The 19,781-nt window shown below is 36.6% G+C and overlaps 2 protein-coding genes across 2 annotated transcripts; both read right to left on the reverse strand.

The window, feature by feature from the left end:
* Positions 1-1,631: 1,631 nt before the first annotated feature.
* On the reverse strand, positions 1,632-6,279 carry LOC130985120 (plant UBX domain-containing protein 8-like). The gene is made up of 11 exons (XM_057907914.1): positions 6,043-6,279; positions 5,354-5,415; positions 4,780-5,236; positions 4,612-4,692; positions 4,423-4,538; positions 3,875-4,097; positions 3,530-3,745; positions 3,316-3,447; positions 2,452-2,595; positions 2,043-2,099; positions 1,632-1,911 (listed from the first exon to the last, which is right to left on the reverse strand). Exons 1-11 carry the CDS (start codon positions 6,124-6,126, stop codon positions 1,804-1,806), a joined length of 1,680 nt encoding a protein of 559 aa, XP_057763897.1. The 5' UTR covers positions 6,127-6,279; the 3' UTR covers positions 1,632-1,803.
* Positions 6,280-16,436: 10,157 nt separating this feature from the next.
* LOC131008576 (uncharacterized) lies at positions 16,437-18,875 on the reverse strand. The gene has a single exon (XM_057935508.1). It carries the CDS (start codon positions 18,873-18,875, stop codon positions 16,437-16,439), a length of 2,439 nt encoding a protein of 812 aa, XP_057791491.1.
* Positions 18,876-19,781: the final 906 nt, after the last annotated feature.

The following is a 19,781-nucleotide window of genomic DNA, read 5'->3' on the forward strand; positions in this document are numbered from 1 at the left end:
AGGTATACATGGAAGCACCCCAGGGTTTTTCAGATGAGTTCGAAGAAGGGGAGGTATGCAGATTGAAAAAGACTTTATATGGGCTCAAACAGTCTCCCAGAGCTTGGTTTGGAAGATTCACCACAACTATGAAGAAGTTCGGGTACCAGCAAAGCAATTCCGACCACACCTTATTCTTGAAGAAACGAGGTGATCTTATTTCTTGCTTAGTCATTTATGTTGATGACATGATCATAACAGGAGATGACTTAGAAGAAATTCAGAAGTTGAAAGAAAATCTTTTCAAGGAGTTCGAAATGAAGGACCTTGGGAGACTAAAATACTTCCTCGGGATCGAAGTACTCAGATCGAAGAAAGGAATTTTTATCAATCAGAAGAAGTATACTCTTGACCTTCTTGCAGAAGTAGGGATGCTAGATTGCAAGCCAGCTGAGACGCCTATGGCTGTCAATCATGGGCTACAGATTGTGAAGGGAGCTGAATTGGCGGATCGAGGAAAATATCAACGTTTGGTAGGGAAACTCATCTATCTTTCCCATACTCGGCCTGATATTGCGTATGCTGTTGGAGTTGTGAGTCAGTTTATGCACCAACCACAAGCTGACCACATGGAAGCTGCGCTCAGAATTGTGAGATACTTGAAAGGAACCTTTGACTATGGAGTACAGTTCAAGAAAACTGGACATCTCGAGATACAAGCCTACACTGATGCTGACTGGGCAGGAAACCCGATTGACAGAAAATCAACAGTTGGATACTTTGCATCTGTGGGAGGAAATCTTGTCTCATGGAGAAGCAAGAAACAAAAGGTGGTGGCTCTCTCAAGTGCAGAAGCAGAATTCAGAGGAATCAAGAGTGGGTTAACCGAAGTCCTTTGGCTAAGAAGATTGTTGATGGAATTAGGTCTTCACCCAACAAAGACGTGCCAAATGTACTGCGACAACAATGCTGCCATCAGCATATCTGAGAACCCAGTTCAACATGATAGAACTAAACATGTCGAAGTAGATAGGCACTTTATCAAAGAGAAGATTGAGGGAAAGATTGTGGAGCTCCCGTTTGTGAGGTCCGAAGATCAGTTCGCTGATATCCTAACCAAGGCTGTGAACTTCAAAAGTTTTTCAGAAGTTCTTCACAAGTTGAGTATCGGAAATCCCGTTACTCAACTTGAGGGGGAGTGTTGAAAGTATTTATGGAAAATATTGGATGAGCTCAATCAAGGATTAAAATCAGCAATCTAAAATCCTTGATTAGAGTAGGATTTATTCATTCCTTATGTAAATCTTTCTCTACCCTATAAAAGGACCTTGTAGTTGACACAAAAGATATCAAGCAATACAATTCAATTCAGTCTCCTAAACATGTCTTCAATCTATACAAATTCATTGATACCATGTTCTAACAAAAATTACAAGGTTAGTGAAAATATTTGGATGAGAGAGGCGGAGGTCGTCCTTAGCAGTTAGCACCACCTAAATCTGGCAGTGATTGAAGATGAAAGGTGCGTCGAGTCTCTCTCATCTATCTCTTCACACACAGTTGATGAAATTAGATAGATTGTAAAGGACTATAAATACATTGAATTATTGGAAAACAGCCAATCTGGAACCCACCCAGGTTCAATTCAATGATTTAGGGTATACCAATCATATGTATATCAATATATAGATCCATATACATGTAACACATTATATAAGACCATGCTCAATGGTTACCGGAGACAACAGAAACGCTCACTGTCGAAAATGCTAACATGAATTTCAATTAGAGTGTTACGCTTAACCTGTAGTCTTAATTAATATGCTATATTAACTCCAGATACAAGGCTTCTTGTTTGCTGGTCAGACCCAGTTCGCTCAACGTTGAGCTGCTCTCTCCATCGCTGAAAGCTCGCCTGGGATAGGGTCTCACCTAACAAGACAAACATCCACACAATCATGAGAACCGACTCTACCATGACTCTACTCAATTAGGGTACAGGCTAGTCCAGATTGGTAAGATAAAGACCAGCACAAGTAAGAAGAGTGCGCTCATATACTTACCAATCTATAGCTTCCTGGTTTGACCCCTCTGCCGACATCAATGAAGTCAAGGAGATACTGTACGATAATTATAAAGAAAATCAAGTCAGCTAACAAGTAGAACATAGTGTATACTTTATATTGTTTTACATTAATGTTATTAGAAATGCTATCCAAGCATATTCTAGCAAGCAACATCCTGTCTTTAATTTGCCATGAGCATATAACTCCAGCTCAGCTTTCTAGTGCACCAGAAGGGTGTGATGTGACGTGAAGAATGCTACATGTGCCCTCACTATGTCCAACTGCATGTTCTTCTACCCCATACATAGAACACTGAACTTGCATAATTGAGTTTCCACTTGGCAAGCAAGTCATTATCAAGCACTGATCTTCAAGTTCCGTGAGAATATAAGCTTCAACATATTACCTGCAGCTTGTCCGACTTCTGAAAACGTCTTCCTCTCCTACTTCCATCAGGCATCCGCACAAGAAGTGTGATAGCATTCTCATCATCTGGTGTTGGTTCCTTAGGAAGGGCAGCTTCTTTTGCTGCTAATTGCCTCTTGATTTCCTAGCATACAGTAAAAATGCCATGTATGAGTAATGAGGATACACAGAAGTACTCTACCAAATTACTATCAATTACAAGAGCAAGAATGGCATCTTTAATTTGTAAGATGACCAAACTTCTTAATAAAATAATACTGCCTCTGTCCACCAAAATAATTGGTAGATGTGTGTTGAGTAGGAATGAGTGGTTGTAGTTAAAAAGAGAAAGTGGGGCCATATAGAAATGAGTGGTTGTAGTTAACAAGAGAAAGTGGGGTCATGTTCAAAAAAGGAAAGTAGTAGACTCTTTATGGATGCCAAATCAGGTAATTGTTGTATACTCTTGGTGGACAGAGGTAGTAACAATTTTTTAATATATACAGTGGCTGGTGATATGTGAACTGCAGAGATACATGTCTAAATTTATGTTTCTCTCTAAATTACTGCTAAGCACAAAGAATTTGGTGGTGAAACAGATTACTTTCAATATTACTTTTATATGAGAGCTACAGTGACCTTGCAATATTGATTTTTGAGAAACAGATTACCACAAGAAAATCTAACAAGGTGAATTTCAAGTTTATGCCACATTATACTCATTAATCTGAGGTAATAAGAACAAAACTAGTTACTTTGCATAATAAGTAATGATTTATGTTAGGTCAGAAGAATTAATGTGCTAATGATGCACACGTGGAGTTGCTACATGTGATTAATTCATATGCCAATCAACGCAAGCTACCTCTTCTTCCTGCAGTTGCCTGCGCAATTCATCGTCCTTGCGTATCTCTTCAGCAAGAGCAGCTTCAGCTTCTTCCTTAGCCTTCAATTCCTTCTCCCTGTCAGCTTGTAATGCAGCAAGATATTCATCATCCTGCAATAAAAAAAGCCATCATATAATTATACTCAAGCTCCAGTTAAAACACTAACCACCACTCAGGCACACAAAGCAAAACCTGTTGTTCTCGTATCAATCTCTGAGCAGTAAGAGAAGGTGATGGAGGACGAGGTATACTCCAGGGGTTAGGACCCACATCTCCGTGTAAGCCATTCTGCATCATCCGATGAGGAGCATGAGGAAAATGATATCCAATTCCTTCGGGTACTCCACCAAACATTGCAGCCTCAAGCATTACAGCTTCGTCGTGCTCCACAGATGAGATGCCACCCCACTTCATAAAATTACACAAGCAAAAGCAAGAAAGAATGGATGTATTTATTCATGAAATAGGGAACTTCATCCGCATTCGAGATGATGGTATAAATGTGGAAAATGCCATTCTAGAAATTTAATCAGTTACCTCATCAGAAGGGAAAACACCTCCATTTTGCTCCTCCGAGTGATGAGCATTATTATTTGGCGGACGACTTGAAGGTGGGTTAACTTCAGCTCCTTCGGCATCTATTGTTGCGTCAGTAGAACTGGAAGTCATGCGCCTTCTCCTGTGCCTGACTAGTTGCCTCTCTTCAACATCTTCATTTTCATATTGGACAGATGTACTTCCTATCTCCAACCGAGGTAGCCTAAGAAACAATATGAAAGACACATTGAGTTCCAACATGAGTTCACCCAATTTATATACGCACATTTTGAAACCCCAAATTATTCTTTAATGTTGCTAATCCCAACAACACTAATTGATTAGCTATGTTCCAAATCAAGTAGTTCAAAAACTCTGTGAGATGGTACCATAAAATATGCTCAATATCACATCCTTTTCGTGTCAGTGTTAGGAGTAATATAGTATACATATTCCTCATCAGTATCTAAAGCATAATATAGTGACATGCTTGGACCGAATAATGGAAGAAGGAGCCCGTCCAAATATTAATGACAAAAAGTATTTACCTTCCATCTGAAGATGTTATCCTCCCCATTTCATCTGATGATGACTTCTGAGTCTCCTGTTGAGAAGCACCAACTTGTCCTTCTAGCTCCTCGAGCACTTCGTCCTTCTCTGCAGTCTGGTTATTACCACTTATTAACCACAAAAACTACAGTAACTTAAAAAATATTTCTCTCTAAGGATCAGAATACCTGCAATGAGAGGGAAACTGCATGTGAAATCTCTGCATCCTCTCTATTAGACTGTACGGACTGAATGGGATCCCCAGGATCCTATATCAGAATGAAGTTAAGAACAATAACAACAAATTCAATAATTAGGATTGATATCAACTTCTACATCATCAAAGTATCACATACCAGATGGTCATATTGTTGATTTGGCATAGCAGCATCCTGCCTTGAAGCCTCAATTGCAGCCTGTATCATCTCCTCCTCTATATCATAGCTATCGTCAGGCACATCTATAACTGTGGGAGCAGTTGGTCCATGTTGATCAGAACTGCTTCGAATAGCATGCCCCTCTATGTCAGTAATACGTCCTAAATTTGGAATGTTTTCGTCGTCGTCATCACCATCATTAGGAGCACTACCAGACTGAGCTGATGTTCCAGTGCCATCTTTAACCTTGTCTGGCGCAATACCAGTAACACTATCAATTAGACTTGTTCTGAAGTTGGGTTCAATGGAAGAAGAATGATTCACATCTCTAGCAAATGGTGGCAAGGAAGAATGTGGTCTAGGGGGCTCGACTTGAATTGGATCATCAATATCCATAATGTTGTCCCCAGGAACACCAAAAGATGCCTCTTGGACTCTGCTCATAGGAAAATATATAAGAATTAATTAAAAGTATCCTGCACTAGAGCATAGTAATTGTAAAAAATAGCTGATTTAGACGACCAAAGAAGGTAGCAGCAGAAAAAACACCAACATGTTTCTATCCCCTTCAGTGAAATGCGCATTAACAGCTTCGTTGAGGCTGCCATGATGCTCCTGCTCAATCAAGGATATGACTAGTTATCAAGTCAAATTCTAGTGAAGAAGAAAGAAAATAATTTAAGGAAAAGACACTTAAGACATTGCAATCCCCCAAAGACCCCAGTTTTAGTAAGAAATCTTTGTGATATATTCACTTAAAGCAAAGTATTACTTTCCAAAGATTGGTTCACATAGAGCTTTTTGCGCCTCGATATTAAATACAATTAACATGTAACGGGTGCTATATAGATTTCATTTATTTAAAATGACAATAAAAACCGCCCACATCATTCATTACTTCATCACATACACATGAGAATCTATCAAATAAGACTAAAAATGCATTCACGCAAAGCTATATCTATACCATATACAGCTCAGTTTCTCATCAAGCTGGAGCAAAAGATTAAACTTTTTTAGCTTATACAAATTCTAAAACTATTAAGAACTAAAAATTCAGAACTGACAGAATTCGCCAAAAAGGGGAAGACCAAGAACCCCCATCTCTCATTCACACAGTCGAGCAATGCGGCAACTAGAAAAGTAAAATTCCGATAAATTGATCAATTGAATAATAGAAATAAACGAAAATCGTTCAGCACAGTAAATCAAACAGTAATTAATAGTGAATTACAAAAATACCTCCAATTTTCGAACGGCTGCCGCTTCAGAAACACCGGTGATGCTTATGAAAGTGTCGATTGCTTCTTGATCAGGTCTCGCCATTTTCCAGATTACAATAATTAATTTTTTTGGTTTGCAGAAGATGAGAAGAAATTTGGAATGGGGAAATTGTAATATATAGGGATGAGGAGTCAGCGGTCATTTTCGTTTGGAGTAGGGGCAATTAGTAAATAGTGCAAAAGTTTGGGAATTTAAAAGCTACTCTTTTCTTTGCTTTGTTGGGTTTTCGAATATAACATGCCTTGTTGCATAAGACATCTAATGTCCTGTAAATTATAGTGGATAGTAGTTGATAATAATGATATTATTATAAGTAGAATTTGAATCTCACTATTATTGTCGTGAAAATTTATGGATTCTACTGCTATAAATGAAAATAAAAAGATATCGTGAACGAATCAAAATGACAAAAATAGAAATGATATCGTGGAGAGATGGAGTACTTCCTTCATGCCATTAGTAATACTATTTCATTATTTTTTGGCACCAAAATTAAGAAATATATAATTAATTAATAAATTGAATTGGTGAAATATTTTAATATACACTAATTACTTAACTCTCTCATCCCCTCTTATGAATCTGGCGAAAATCACCCCCCACTAGAGGCTCGCCATCATTATCGCGTCCTTCTTCTCCATTGAGGTTCGCCTCCTTCGATTAGTCGACACAAGTGTCACCACCGCCACTTCTTTTATGATTTCATCCAACCGGTCAAACATAAATCTGTCAGTTACTCTGTCGCAATTAAAAACAGCCTCTACACGCCGCCATCCTTCTTCTTCAACGGTCTCCCCTTGCCACCTTGCGTTGTGTCGCTCTGATGCGTCTTCGACTTTTGGGCCATTTGGCCCTATTTTTCTCTTTCTTTTGTTTTGTTTGAGTCCTCTAGGGGAGAAAACAGGTATTCAGGAGGAAGAAGGCTCAGTCAAGGGCATATGCACGAAATGTGGTCAGAATGGGCATTACCGGAACAAAACTATCCAAACTTCCAGAAGTGAAACTTACCAGGAAGAGAGCTCGGCGAAGTACCCCTCAGAACCATTCGAGGCGCGGGAATCTCCGAAGTGTACCACCTGGTGTGAGGCTAACCGAAGGAAGCAGTTGGTAAGGCCATAACAGCAGTCACAGTCAACACAGATGAGCTACATATGAACCAGGAAGAGAGCTCGGCGAAGTACCCCTCAGAACCATTCGAGGCGCGGGAACGTTCGAAGTGTACCACCTGGTATGAGGCCAACCGAAGAAAGAAGCTAGTATGACCATTCCCGTCAACAGCAGTCAGCAGCTGGAGCTATATATGGAAAGACGTGTGGAGGAGATTGCCCGGAAGATTCTGGCGAATTCTAGCAATGGAAGGATCTGGAATAATGTGGAATCAACCCCAAATCCGCTGGAGATCCATTATCTATCAAATCAAATCAAATCAAGGATCAAGCTAAATATGGAAGGAAATAATCTGCCAGATTTGGTCTGCCGGCTAGGGTTTACCGAATCGCTATATATGTGTGGCTGGCAGAGGGCAGTCTTGCGAGTTTGAGAGCAGTTTTGGGGTCTTACGAATTTCAGAGAGAAAATTTATATTCTAGAGTTTAAGATTACTCTTCTAGACTTAGATTTTAGTTAGTTCACCAAGAAAACAATTTACTTTGTTATTTTACATTTTTCGCACCAAACACTTTAGTTGCTTTTCGTATTTCAATTCCGTTGTGACGAACAAAGCCAAGGTTGTTTCCTTAGGTATTTTTATATCAAGTATTTCGAATTTCCTTTTATTCATGTGTTCATTCTATTTTGCATTTACATTTTTCAATATGTGTGAGTAGTCCCCTTGGTGAGGTTTAAGGGGTGGAAATAATTGTTGTCAATATGTAAACATTCGTGAGGCATTTGTTCTTTCGGTTGAGTCTCGTGGTTCCGGAAGGATCTGTTCGATATCATGGGCAGTAGAGGCCTAACGGGAGACCCTCGTTCGGTAAAATGCTGTCCGTGTCAAGCAAAGGCCAGGGTATACCAGGGCGTGACAACCGGTATACCCAAGACCGAGTAGCTGAGCAGCGTCAACAAAAGGTGTTGTAGATCCGGAAGGTGGGGAAAGGATTGATGGGATACACTGTCCTTCCTCAGTCTTGGGCTTCTCTAGAGAATATCCATCAACTGTGACGAGGCATAAAGCCATGGTTATCAAACGAGGAAAGCAATCTCGGCGCCGTAGCATGTCTATGACTGGTCGGTCGACAAGGCCGGAAATAGTTGAGTCCAGGAGGCATGTGTCACTCTAGTGCGGAGTTGGGGACCTCGGGAGAGAAGGTTGGTGAGGGCCATACTTGGTGAGTAACGGGTATGACTACTATCTAAGGAGGAGTGAAGCACTGCCTTGTGACCGGGGATTGTGTGACCTTCGGACCAAGTGACCGCAATGAGATCAACCATCCTAAGTGTGAAGTATAACCTCTTGAAACGCCCCAATGTCTTTGGGCCACGCCTTGAGTTTATACGGATCATGGACGGATCATCAGTATGCCTATGACCGAAATAAATATTGACAACAGTTATGACCTAACCGTAAACCTTACCCTTTGTTATATTTGATCTTTGTTTAAGTTTACTTGTGCAGATAAACAGGTTGAGACCGTGACAACTCAATTTGTGCACCCGAAGAGTAAAGTAGTTCCTCACTCTCCGTGGGATCGACCCTATACTTGCTGCTAATACTGTTATTTGGTTGCGAGCAATAGGAGCGTGTACTGTCCGTCTAGGGCACACACAAATTATTTTGATACCGCGCGCCGGGCGACGGGCGCGCGTCGCTGCGATTCAGAGGTGCGACTCCACTAGAAACCCTAGCGTCGCCTTCCTTCTTCTTCAACGATCTTCCTGCGTCGCTCCACCGCACATATGAGGATGAAGAATGAGGTTTCTCTATGGGGAATGGGGAAAGCAACAGAAGGAGATAGAGAGAGGCGGCGGATGTGAGGCAAAAATGAATTAGGGTTACAATGTTTTAGAGTGAGAGAGAGAAAGCCAGTCATTTTCCAATTAGGGTGGTTGGGGCCACAAGTTAATTAAGTAATTAATTCTCTAATATTTTGCATAAAATGGAATGAGACATTACTAATGGGAGACCGTTAACTAATTTCAAAAGTACATTTTTATGTAAATACATGAATTATTAGTTATTTTATGAATTATATACTGTAATTTTTTATTTTGGTATTATAATATATAAACTTTCAATTTATCATAATTTTTTATAACATTAAAATCACTAAATTAAAAGTTGACGTTGAGGCTGGAATTTGCCTATGTGGACTCATCATCTGACGATCAATACACGTCATTTTTAACTAAATAAAGCAACGGCGTGTTGACACTTTCTTTACCAAAACTCAATTTTTGAAGGGCAAATTTCTCAATGAGCTAAAGAACCTCAATTTCGTAGGGAAGTACACACCAAAACCATCTACAACACCTTCCACCACAATCAAGTAATCATAGCCAGATTGATTCGCCTATACTTTTTCAAACATGCGACAATTCGTCTACGTTCATTTGGAATCTTATCATCAGAATGCACATCGTGAACGATTGCGCTCATTGAGCGATTCAACTTTATAATTTGATGATTCATATTCGTTATGAAAGTGTGCCTCTACGCTAAGATGCACTGTGACAATGTGAGCCTGAACAAGTATACCTTACTCGCTCTTTTGATGGCCTTGACCGAGATGGAGAGTATCGAGAAAGAAATGGGGATTGAAGTTTAGGGAATCAAATTTTGGGAATAATTAATACTCCATCCGTCCCACGAATCTTGAATCATTTAATTTTGGCACGAAATTTAAAGAATTGAATATTAGTGTTTTAAGTGTGTAAGTAATTAAGTAGAAAAGTGATTATATATGTAAGCTTCGTATTTTAATCCTTTTTTATTTTATTTTTTGAAATGATTTTTAATTAACCGAATATATAAATTTAAATTACATTTTCATTTTCTTAATGCAGAAAAAAATTAAAATAAATGTAAATAAAAATTTCATTTTTAATAAATTTATTTATTTAAATAAAATTTAAATAAATTTAAAATTTAAACGAAATTAAATAAATTTATTTTTTGTTTTTTAATTTAAATTACATTTTCGTTTTATTTTTCATTTTTTCAAGAAGCTTCCTTGCAATTAGGCGGATTTTAATTAGTACAATTAGGAGATTTAATTAATTTAACTTAAATTGTACATCCCTTATTTTTTGCCTAATTTTTACTATAAACATAAATGACTCAAGATTCGTGGGACGACCAAAAAAGGAAATTGACTCAAGATTCGTGGGACGAATGAAGTATTTAAAATGAGAATAGAGAATAATTTTCAGTTTTTTTATCGTGAATATATGTTTTTGAAAAAATTATAAAGTTTTGATTTGATACCAAAATCCAACTAATGATTATATGTCAAGGTTGTATCTTCTAAACTGCAACTCATATGTTAGAGAGTGTGCATTTTATGTTTATATGATATCAACTCCATGGATCAGCTGACATGCTCAGATAAAGCTTGAAGATCCAAACTCGAGAAGATAGGAATTCGCGAAGTATAGAAGACTAGTTGATACTTGATCAGCTGATGACATCCGACTGAAAGACGTGATCGCTAATAGTGCACATGTTATACTTCACGAGAGCTCCAAAAGTCAAAAGAATTAAAATGAAGTAAAAAATTATATTATAATTACCAACAAAATAAAAGTAAAGTAACTCTAAAATTGAATATATATATATATATATATATATATATATATATATATATATATATATATATATATATATATATATGAGCTAGTCATTGTTAAAACATGATTGTAACTTAGTGTTGTTGAAAAAGAGGACTATATGTTATGAAATTTGAAAATGAGGACTATATGTTACGGAATTTGAAAATGATGACTATAATTTCAATTTTTTACATTTACACTCCTATTTAACACATCAAAATGAGGACTATAGATTTCATCATGACCCGAAATAGGAGCCTAAATGTAAAAAATGAAAGTTATAGTCTTCGTTTTTAAATTTCGTAACATATAGTCCTCATTTTCAAATTCTGTACATAAAATCGTCTTTCTGAAAACACTGAAAGTTACGGTACTATTTTAACAATTAGCTCAATATATACAGTAACTACTATGATTTTCGATATGACATATGAAATGAGAAAGTACCCAACGAAAAATCAAATAATAATGTTTGGCTTGTTTTAGAGAAAAAATGTCAAATAGTAAGTAATTTTGTTATGAAAATTGTTTCAAATTTTCGGGACTGAGGCAAGACAACCGCCTCTAAAGAGTGGCAAAACATAAATATTTATACTGAACGATCTAACGAGAATGCCGAAATATGGTGAGAAATGAAAATAAATTTGAAAGATCAAATATTCAAATCCTATAATTAATATAAATTTATTTAAATTTATCATATAAAATGAAAATAACAAATAACTCAATATAAATCTAAGAATAAGTCAATATAAATATATGAAAAAAAAATCGCTTGTAATGCATGAATAACCGTTCAAATTCAGGTTCGAATTCTGGAGGAGACACAAATTTCACAACATTAGCTAAATATGTATATTCATGCATTAGAAACAGTTTATTTGTTGATTTATATTAACTTATTTATCATTTTCATTTTTCACGAAAATAGTACTCCCTCTGTCCCACGAATCTTGACACGTATTCCTTTTTGGGCCGTCCCACGAATCTTGACACGTTTCTAAATATAGTAACAATTACTTCTCTCTTACTTTATCACATTATCACTTTATTACCTTCTCTATCCTACTTTATCACCTTATCTCTCATAATTTATCACTTTTATACTTTATTACCTACACACTTAAATCACTAATCTACAACTCCTTAATTCCCGTGCCGAAACCAAACGTGTCAAGATTCGTGGAACGGAAGGAGTAATTCTGAATGTAATCTAACCCTATTTCTATAAAGTTTAATTCCCTTTTTACTTACCTTTGATGCTTTGTTGACAAATAAATTTCACATATTAAAATGTATAGTAAAAGATTAGTGGAGAAACGGAACTATAAATATGTCCTCAAAACACATAATTAAGGTCTACACTTAATACTCTAGCAAATTCCTCTTTTATTTTTGTGGAGCTTTGAAGAATAAATCAAGAGACAAGAAGATCATGCAAGCATTTAAGATTGAAGAGTTGCTCCAAAATATGATTTTATGTTTATGTATTTTAATTTAATCATGTTTTCTTTTGATTTTAGTGTTTTAGTTGTCACGAACATGAGTGGCTAATCCCTTTTTATTCGATGACTAGACAATAGGTGGATAATGTTTATTTGATTTTGGTTTATGATACGACATTATTCTCATATACACAATTTAAATCGTACACTCACCATGTGTTAAATAATTGATTAACTAAACCAACTGTTTGCACAAACCTTCAATTGTCATTCCTAAAAGTAAAAATAACACAAGTTTCCATCTTTGTTGCGCTGTTAATTTCACCCCACTTGGCAAAGGTGAAGATAAAAGGATAATTTTAAATTCGAAAATAAAGATATTAATTTGCTGGTGTATTTAATTTTCTTTCTATAAAATATTTAACTTTAATATTTGCATGTGACCTTATTGTGTTAATTAAAGACAAAATGTGGCTGGACCGTTACTATTAGGGGATGAAGCTGATTGTTTGATGGGCCAGCTAAGGATTTGCTATGTCTAGTAAAGCCCAATCCAACAGGTTCGAATTTGTAATTCTCTGCGATTTTTTAAAGAGTGTATAAAATTTGTTATATAAAAATATGTACGTATTATTTTATTTCATCTTTGTGCTCTTATAGCTGCAACAACTTAAAAATCATGTGGAATCAAAACCAAGCCCCAATTATTTAGTTGTAATTTGACATACTTTATTAAAATTACGATAACTATCATTATATACATTGCTTTCACAATATATATATATATAGATATAGATATATATATATATATAATATTTATTTATTTTTTCTTTTTGGAAACTAGTTCCATATGACATTCCAATGATATACGACTTTGACTATAATTCACTTCCAAATAAAATAGTTAATTCAAAAGACTTACAAAAAAATGGATGAATATTTTGATTTTTTGTGTAGAAGTAATAACCTGGCCTATTTTAGTAAAATAGTCATACTTTTCTTTAAAATGTTATTATCTAAATCTCTTTCTCAGAACTAGATTTACATGGCTATCATACAGTATATGATTTTAATTATCTTTAAACAAAGTAGTTTAATTTTAAGAAAGTGGTTTAATATTTGAAATTTCGTGTAGACGCAATATTCTGGCAAACTCAGTAAGAATATCATAAACTTTTGAAACAACCTAACTTTTTACCTTTAATTTTTCTTTTTTGTAGATTCATGTGTCTTTGATTAAATACTTCAAAGACTTGCAAAAAATTGATTAAAATATTTTGAATTTCTGTAAAAAAAAAAAAAAAAGCAGTATCTTGAAAAACTAGTGAAATAAAAATAACTTCATGCAATAATAATTTAATTCAGAAATTTCATTTACAATGAAAATAGTTTAATTATTAAGTTGACTGACAAATTAGAGTTAGATTGCCAGGACAAAAAATCAAATACTCCCTCCGTCCCACGAATCTTGATATGTTTCCATTTTGGGTAATAATTATTACCTTCTCTCTATACTCTATCACTTTTATAACTCTCTCTCTCCTACTTTATCATTTTAATTACCTTCTCTCTTCTACTTTATCACTTTTATATTTTATTAACTACACACTTAGGGCGTGTTTGGTGTAGCTTTTCGGATTAAGACATATTAATTATCTATGGATACCTTTTACGGATTTAAGCCAGATTAAATTTTCGTATGGGTGTTTGCTACCAGTAAAAGATAACTCATTAATCTTTACATATTGTTTGGTGCTCAATACAAAGGCAAAGATAAATGAGTTAAAAGACACAACTATCCCTCCATTAAACCCATAATCCCAAGCGTACCCCTTTGATTTTCAAAGGGCGATACTTATTCCTATTCCTTCATAATCTGTATATTTCACTTCTCGCGCCATAGCTAGAAACAGTAGTTGAAACGACACGCCTGGAAGTGGAGGGTTTGCACAGATCTGCGCCGCGACCAAAATGAGTTCAGCCACTCAAGGTGAAAACGCTTTGAACTTCTTCATATTATTTCTAGAATTCCACCGTGTTATATGCGTTGATTTGAATTTTACTCTCTACTTTTGATATTTGTGTCTAAAGCATATACGAAATATGTTATGCTCATGTAAAGCAATGCTTCAAATATTTAAAGATCTGAGCTTTTTTTATGTTTCGTTGCCGGAAAACTTGGGTGTTTGGGGTGATGCATATGCTGACCTTTTTAGAGAGGGGGACTACTGTTCCATTGATTATTTTTGTGTTGATGCTACTGTCTCAACATGTTAAAACCCAAACACTCATGATGTTCCAATGTTATTTTCTATGGCGTTTAGCAACAGGAAGCAATGGATTCGTTCGTGGTGGTCGGATAAACAAGACCGACAAGACCCGACGTAGTTGGTCGGTTCGAGAGGAGGAGGTTTTGTTGGCTGCTATGAAAGAGTTGGTTGCGCAAGGCTGGAAATCGGATAATGGTTTTCGCGCCGGATATTTGAGTAAGTTGGAGGAAGCGATGAAGAAGGAATTCCCAAATACGGATTTGAAGGGAATGCCTCACATAAATTCCAGAATCACAATATGGAAGAAGAATTACTCTTCGCTATCGGGAATGCTAGGGAAAAGTGGATTTGGCTTCAACTTGAATGGGAAACACATGATCGATTGTACCGATGAACAATGGGAGGAAATCATGAGGGTAATAGGCTGTTTTTATGTTGTATTTTATAATTTGTGGGGCTGCATTAACTAACAATCTAAACTTATTTCAGCGTGACAATAATGCGCGAAATATGCGCAAGAAGAGTTGGCCATACTTGGATGATTGGAGTGAGATCTTTGGAAAAGATAGGGCTACCGGCGATGGTGCGGAAGATATCATGGAGGCTGCGCACGAGATGTACCGTAACATCGACCTCACCGAGCCACACGTTGATGGAGATTATCATGTCACTCTTGATGACATGTACGAAACTACGGATGCAGCTGATAGTGTGAGCCAAAGCTTCAAACCAGCACCTGAAGTGCGTGCACCGGCGAGGAAGAGGAAACGAGATGACGACGTCGATAAGATGTATGCCGCACTGTCTGAGATAACAAGCATGACGGGCGAGCATTTGAATACAATAGCAAGTAGGATGGGGTACGATTTCGACATCTCAAAGGCGAGGAAGGAGGTCTTTGCCCAACTAGGCTCCATCCCGGGACTAACCCTCACGGACAAGTTCGAAATCACCGACTTGCTTGCTAAGGAGGTAGAGCGCCTTGACGTTTTTACCAGCCTGCCGGATGAAGCGAAATCCGAGTATGTGCACTACCTACTTCGCCTGAAGTTCAAGTAGCTTGCTGTTTGAATTACTCGGAGTTGCTGCTGTTTTTTGTGGAACCCCTAGGTTACCTTAAGTACTCCTTGTGTGTGATGATTTGAATCTGTTTAATTTGGGGTTTGTGTTCTTTTTTTTAAAGTACCTAGAATGCTATTATGGACATGCAGTATATGTTTGGCTTGCTAATGTTGTTGGATTATTGATGACATTTTATCATTTGAAGTCATTGGCAGATTTCTTCTTTGTTTTAGTTATTCAACAAATTTGTATTGTCCATAAAAAGAAACAGGTACTTGATGCGAGCAGTTAACCCAAGAAGGCAACAATGACACTATAAATATAACAACTCTAATACTTGATTTGTTTCATTATAAAACCTCCAACTTAATTATAGAAACCAAAATTAGAGGACAAAATCTATGCCCTCTTATAGCTGTTGAAGTATCAACAACAAAATAAACTTCAATGAACCAACTACAAAAGGAAATTCAATGGACCAACAACACATGCGTAGCAATGCATGTGTTGTTTTATTTCAGGTCCAAATAAAAAACATAGCTTCTCGAAAACCTGAAATCTATTTAAAAGGTGACGACGACGCACAAGAGCTACCGCCAAACCCACCTTCGCTGTTTTTGTCATCTTTCGGTTTAACCGAAAATGCATTTTTGGGCGGATACTTGGAACGAGACGGTGCAACGAACTTGTCTTTTATTTTTGACCATGGGACGTTCAGGGGCGGATCCAGGATTTAATAATGGGGTGGGCTGAAAAATAAATATTTCGACACATTAAATTTTATACTACCAAAATATTTCGTTGTTCACATAAGTTGTGCCCTGCGAGATTTCAATACATAAAATTCATCAATAACTGAGTCTATATCTATATGTTTAACAAAATCTCTCTCAATATAAAGCATTAATGAATCTTCAAGTAAATCATCCCCCATCTTGTTACGAAGTGCCGTCTTCACATGTTTCATTGCAGAAAATGCTCGTTCAGTTGTAGCAGTAGAAACAGGCAGCGTCAAAATGAGATGAATCAATCTAGTTAACATAACATAGACCTTCGACCTTTCGCTCTTAGCAAGTAGTTGACTCAACTCAACAAGTGTAGAAACTTGAAACTCTTGCATCACTATCACATCGTGCTTATAATGTCTCAACTCATATTCTAATGAAACAATATCTTGATCAGTGAAATCTTCAGGATAGAATTTCCTTGCAAGCTTGCAAATATTATCACTGTCGAATGATTCAAAAGCATTTTTAGGATCTAAGGCCACACTGAGAGAAAGCAATTCAATTGACACATCATTAAACCTTGTATTCAACTCCATCAAGATGTAATCTATTGCTCCATTGAAAACATCAAAATGATAATGATGTTCAATTGTAGTTTGCCCACGAGAACGACCAACCTTGTATGGAGATCCTAAATCGGGGACATCAATATCATTCTTCAAGCAAAAGACCTTAACTTCTTCGAAAAATTCTTCCCAGCCACTTTCTCTGAATTCTTGAAGAATAGTTTTAGTAGTAGAGACAAAAGCAATAGCAGCCAAAATATCTTGAACTTTTCTTTGAAGAATCTGACAAAGAGAATCAGTAACTCGCATAATCCTATGCATTAGGTGTAATGTGAATACAAATTCAAAGCTTGCCATATTTTTGTAAACTCCTTGAACTTCGGCCTTAGATCTTTCATTTTGAGAATGTTCAATGAGACATTCAAACACTTTACAAGTTGCAGGATACATACCTATCAAACTCCTCACGGAGTTATAGTGTGAACTCCAACGAGTAGCTCCAGCTCGCTGCAAATTACCAATTTGATTGGCACCACTTCCAGAAACAAGCTCTTCTGCAGCCAATAAACTCTGAATTTCATTTCTTTGAGCAGCGTGTAGTTGAGAGACACGCTTTGGTGAAGAAGTTATAATGTTAACAACATTATCTAAGTGAGAAATGAACTCCCAAACAACACCAATATCTTTAGCTGCAGAAACTATTGCCAATTGCAGTCGATGCGCAAAACAATGGATATAATAGGCATATGGGCAATCTCTAAGAAATAAAGCCTGAAGTCCATTCCATGAACCACGCATATTACTAGCACCATCATATCCCTGACCTCTCATTTTCTCAACATGTAGATCATGATGAGAAATAACACGACATATCTCTTTTTTCAAAGTTAATGAAGTGGTGTCACTAACACTTTTAATTGCAAAAAAACGTTCAGTTAAAATTCCATGATCATTGACAAACCTCAAGATAATGGCCATTTGCTCTTGCTTGGAGATATCTTGTGCTTCATCAACAAGAATACAAAAATATTTATCTCCAACTTCTTCACGAATCATTTGACGTACTCTGTTGGCCATAATATTCAAAAGCTCTTTTTGAATTTCTGGAGCAATAAATTGGGCATTTTTCGGAGCATTATCAAGAACAACTTCATTTACCTCCTTATTCATATTTGCAAAAGCCTTCACCAATTCAATAAAATTCCCACGATTCGATGAAGATGAAGACTCATCATGACCTCTAAAAGCACAACCTTGAAGTGCAAGCCATCGGAGGCTTGTGATCGAGGTCTTCAAGCGCAGTCGATTCCTCTCCTTCTCAATAATCGTTTGAGAATGCATCACTTTGTCTATATGCCCAACTGGTCTCATCAAATCTTCTGCACGTCTTAAGCACATAGTATGTGGTGATGTAGCTGCAGAACCAACATGAGTAAGGAATGCACAATTTTTTCCTTGATTTATTCTTTTCCAATTGTCAAATCCTTCCTTGACTAATGCAGAAGAGCCAGGCAGATTAACTTCACTGATGAAAAGAAAGCAATAGAAACAATATGCCTTATTTGTGGAAAGCGAATACTCCAGCCAATGAAACTTATCAAACCATCTCTTCTGAAAGCTACGATTTTGAGTGCCAAACTTTGTAACAGGATACGCTTCCATTTTCGGTTGATAAGGCCCAGCTTTTAGATATGCACGTCTTATATCATCTCGTGCATTAACAGAATATTCACACAATTGTTTCCTTTTACCCGGATCACGCTCAATACATGTAACTGAATTTTGCTCCATAGGAGGTGAAGGAGATTGATTAGTTTGATTTCCAGCGGCCATGGTTGAATTTGAAGGTTCCAAGCTATCTCCATTGTCTTGAGTATCTTGACGATCACGTTTCTTAAAGAAAGATGATATAAGTCCTTTTCCTTTCTTTGCAATATGTTGATGCTCCATTTAAATTATTGAAGAACTACAAGATATAAAAAAACATTAAGAATTTCATTACATTTATTTATATTTATTTAAAATATTAATTGCAATTTACAGGTGAGTTTCAAATAAAAAATAAGAAATTCTTCTACCTCTATTTCAAGTTTCAATTTCATCAGTATTCAGTAAAATTCAACAAAAATAAACTTAATTTTAATATTAATTCTAATTTAGGGTTCTTGAATTTACATACCTTGAATAATATGAGACGAGAATAAGTAAATAAATTGGAAGTTCAATTCTCCACAGCCACAATAGGAGAAATTATTGCTTTGCAATTGCTGTGTGCGTCACTCTTTGTCTTTGACGGTAGGTTAGAATATTTTTATGTTTTCATTAGATAGTTGGGCTGGGCTATGGGTAATTTATGAGGTGGGCTTGCTATTATATATTATATATATATATAGAAAAAATTTGGGCTTTGCACTGGGCTGGAGCCCAGTGCAGCCATAGCATACATCCGCCCCTGGGGACGTTGGCTGAACCTTTGACGTAGTTAGGGAGCGCCGGAGAGACACTAGAGCAAGCGTCATCTTGAAATAGCTTACGGTAAACATTGGGCGAATTCACTTCATCTTCCGATGAACTACCATCAGGATTCATATGAGTGCCTCGGTTTTTTTTAGCCGTCGGCGAAGAATCCTCTATCACAATGACCGTATGTGTTACCTCCGCCTTCACATCATTAGCGCCAAACAACAAACACATACGGTAGAACTCGGGCTCGCCGCGATGATAGTACGCTTGGTAGAATGGGTCGTCCTACACGATGGAAAAAATGTTGTGACTATTTTTTATTGAAATTAAAATAAGACAGCTGAAAAAAAAATCACGACGAGACATATTTACCTTGAACAGCCGAGACCACAC

Source organism: Salvia miltiorrhiza, chromosome 1 (genome assembly GCF_028751815.1).
Source record: "Salvia miltiorrhiza cultivar Shanhuang (shh) chromosome 1, IMPLAD_Smil_shh, whole genome shotgun sequence".
Classification (NCBI taxonomy): Eukaryota; Viridiplantae; Streptophyta; class Magnoliopsida; order Lamiales; family Lamiaceae; genus Salvia; species Salvia miltiorrhiza.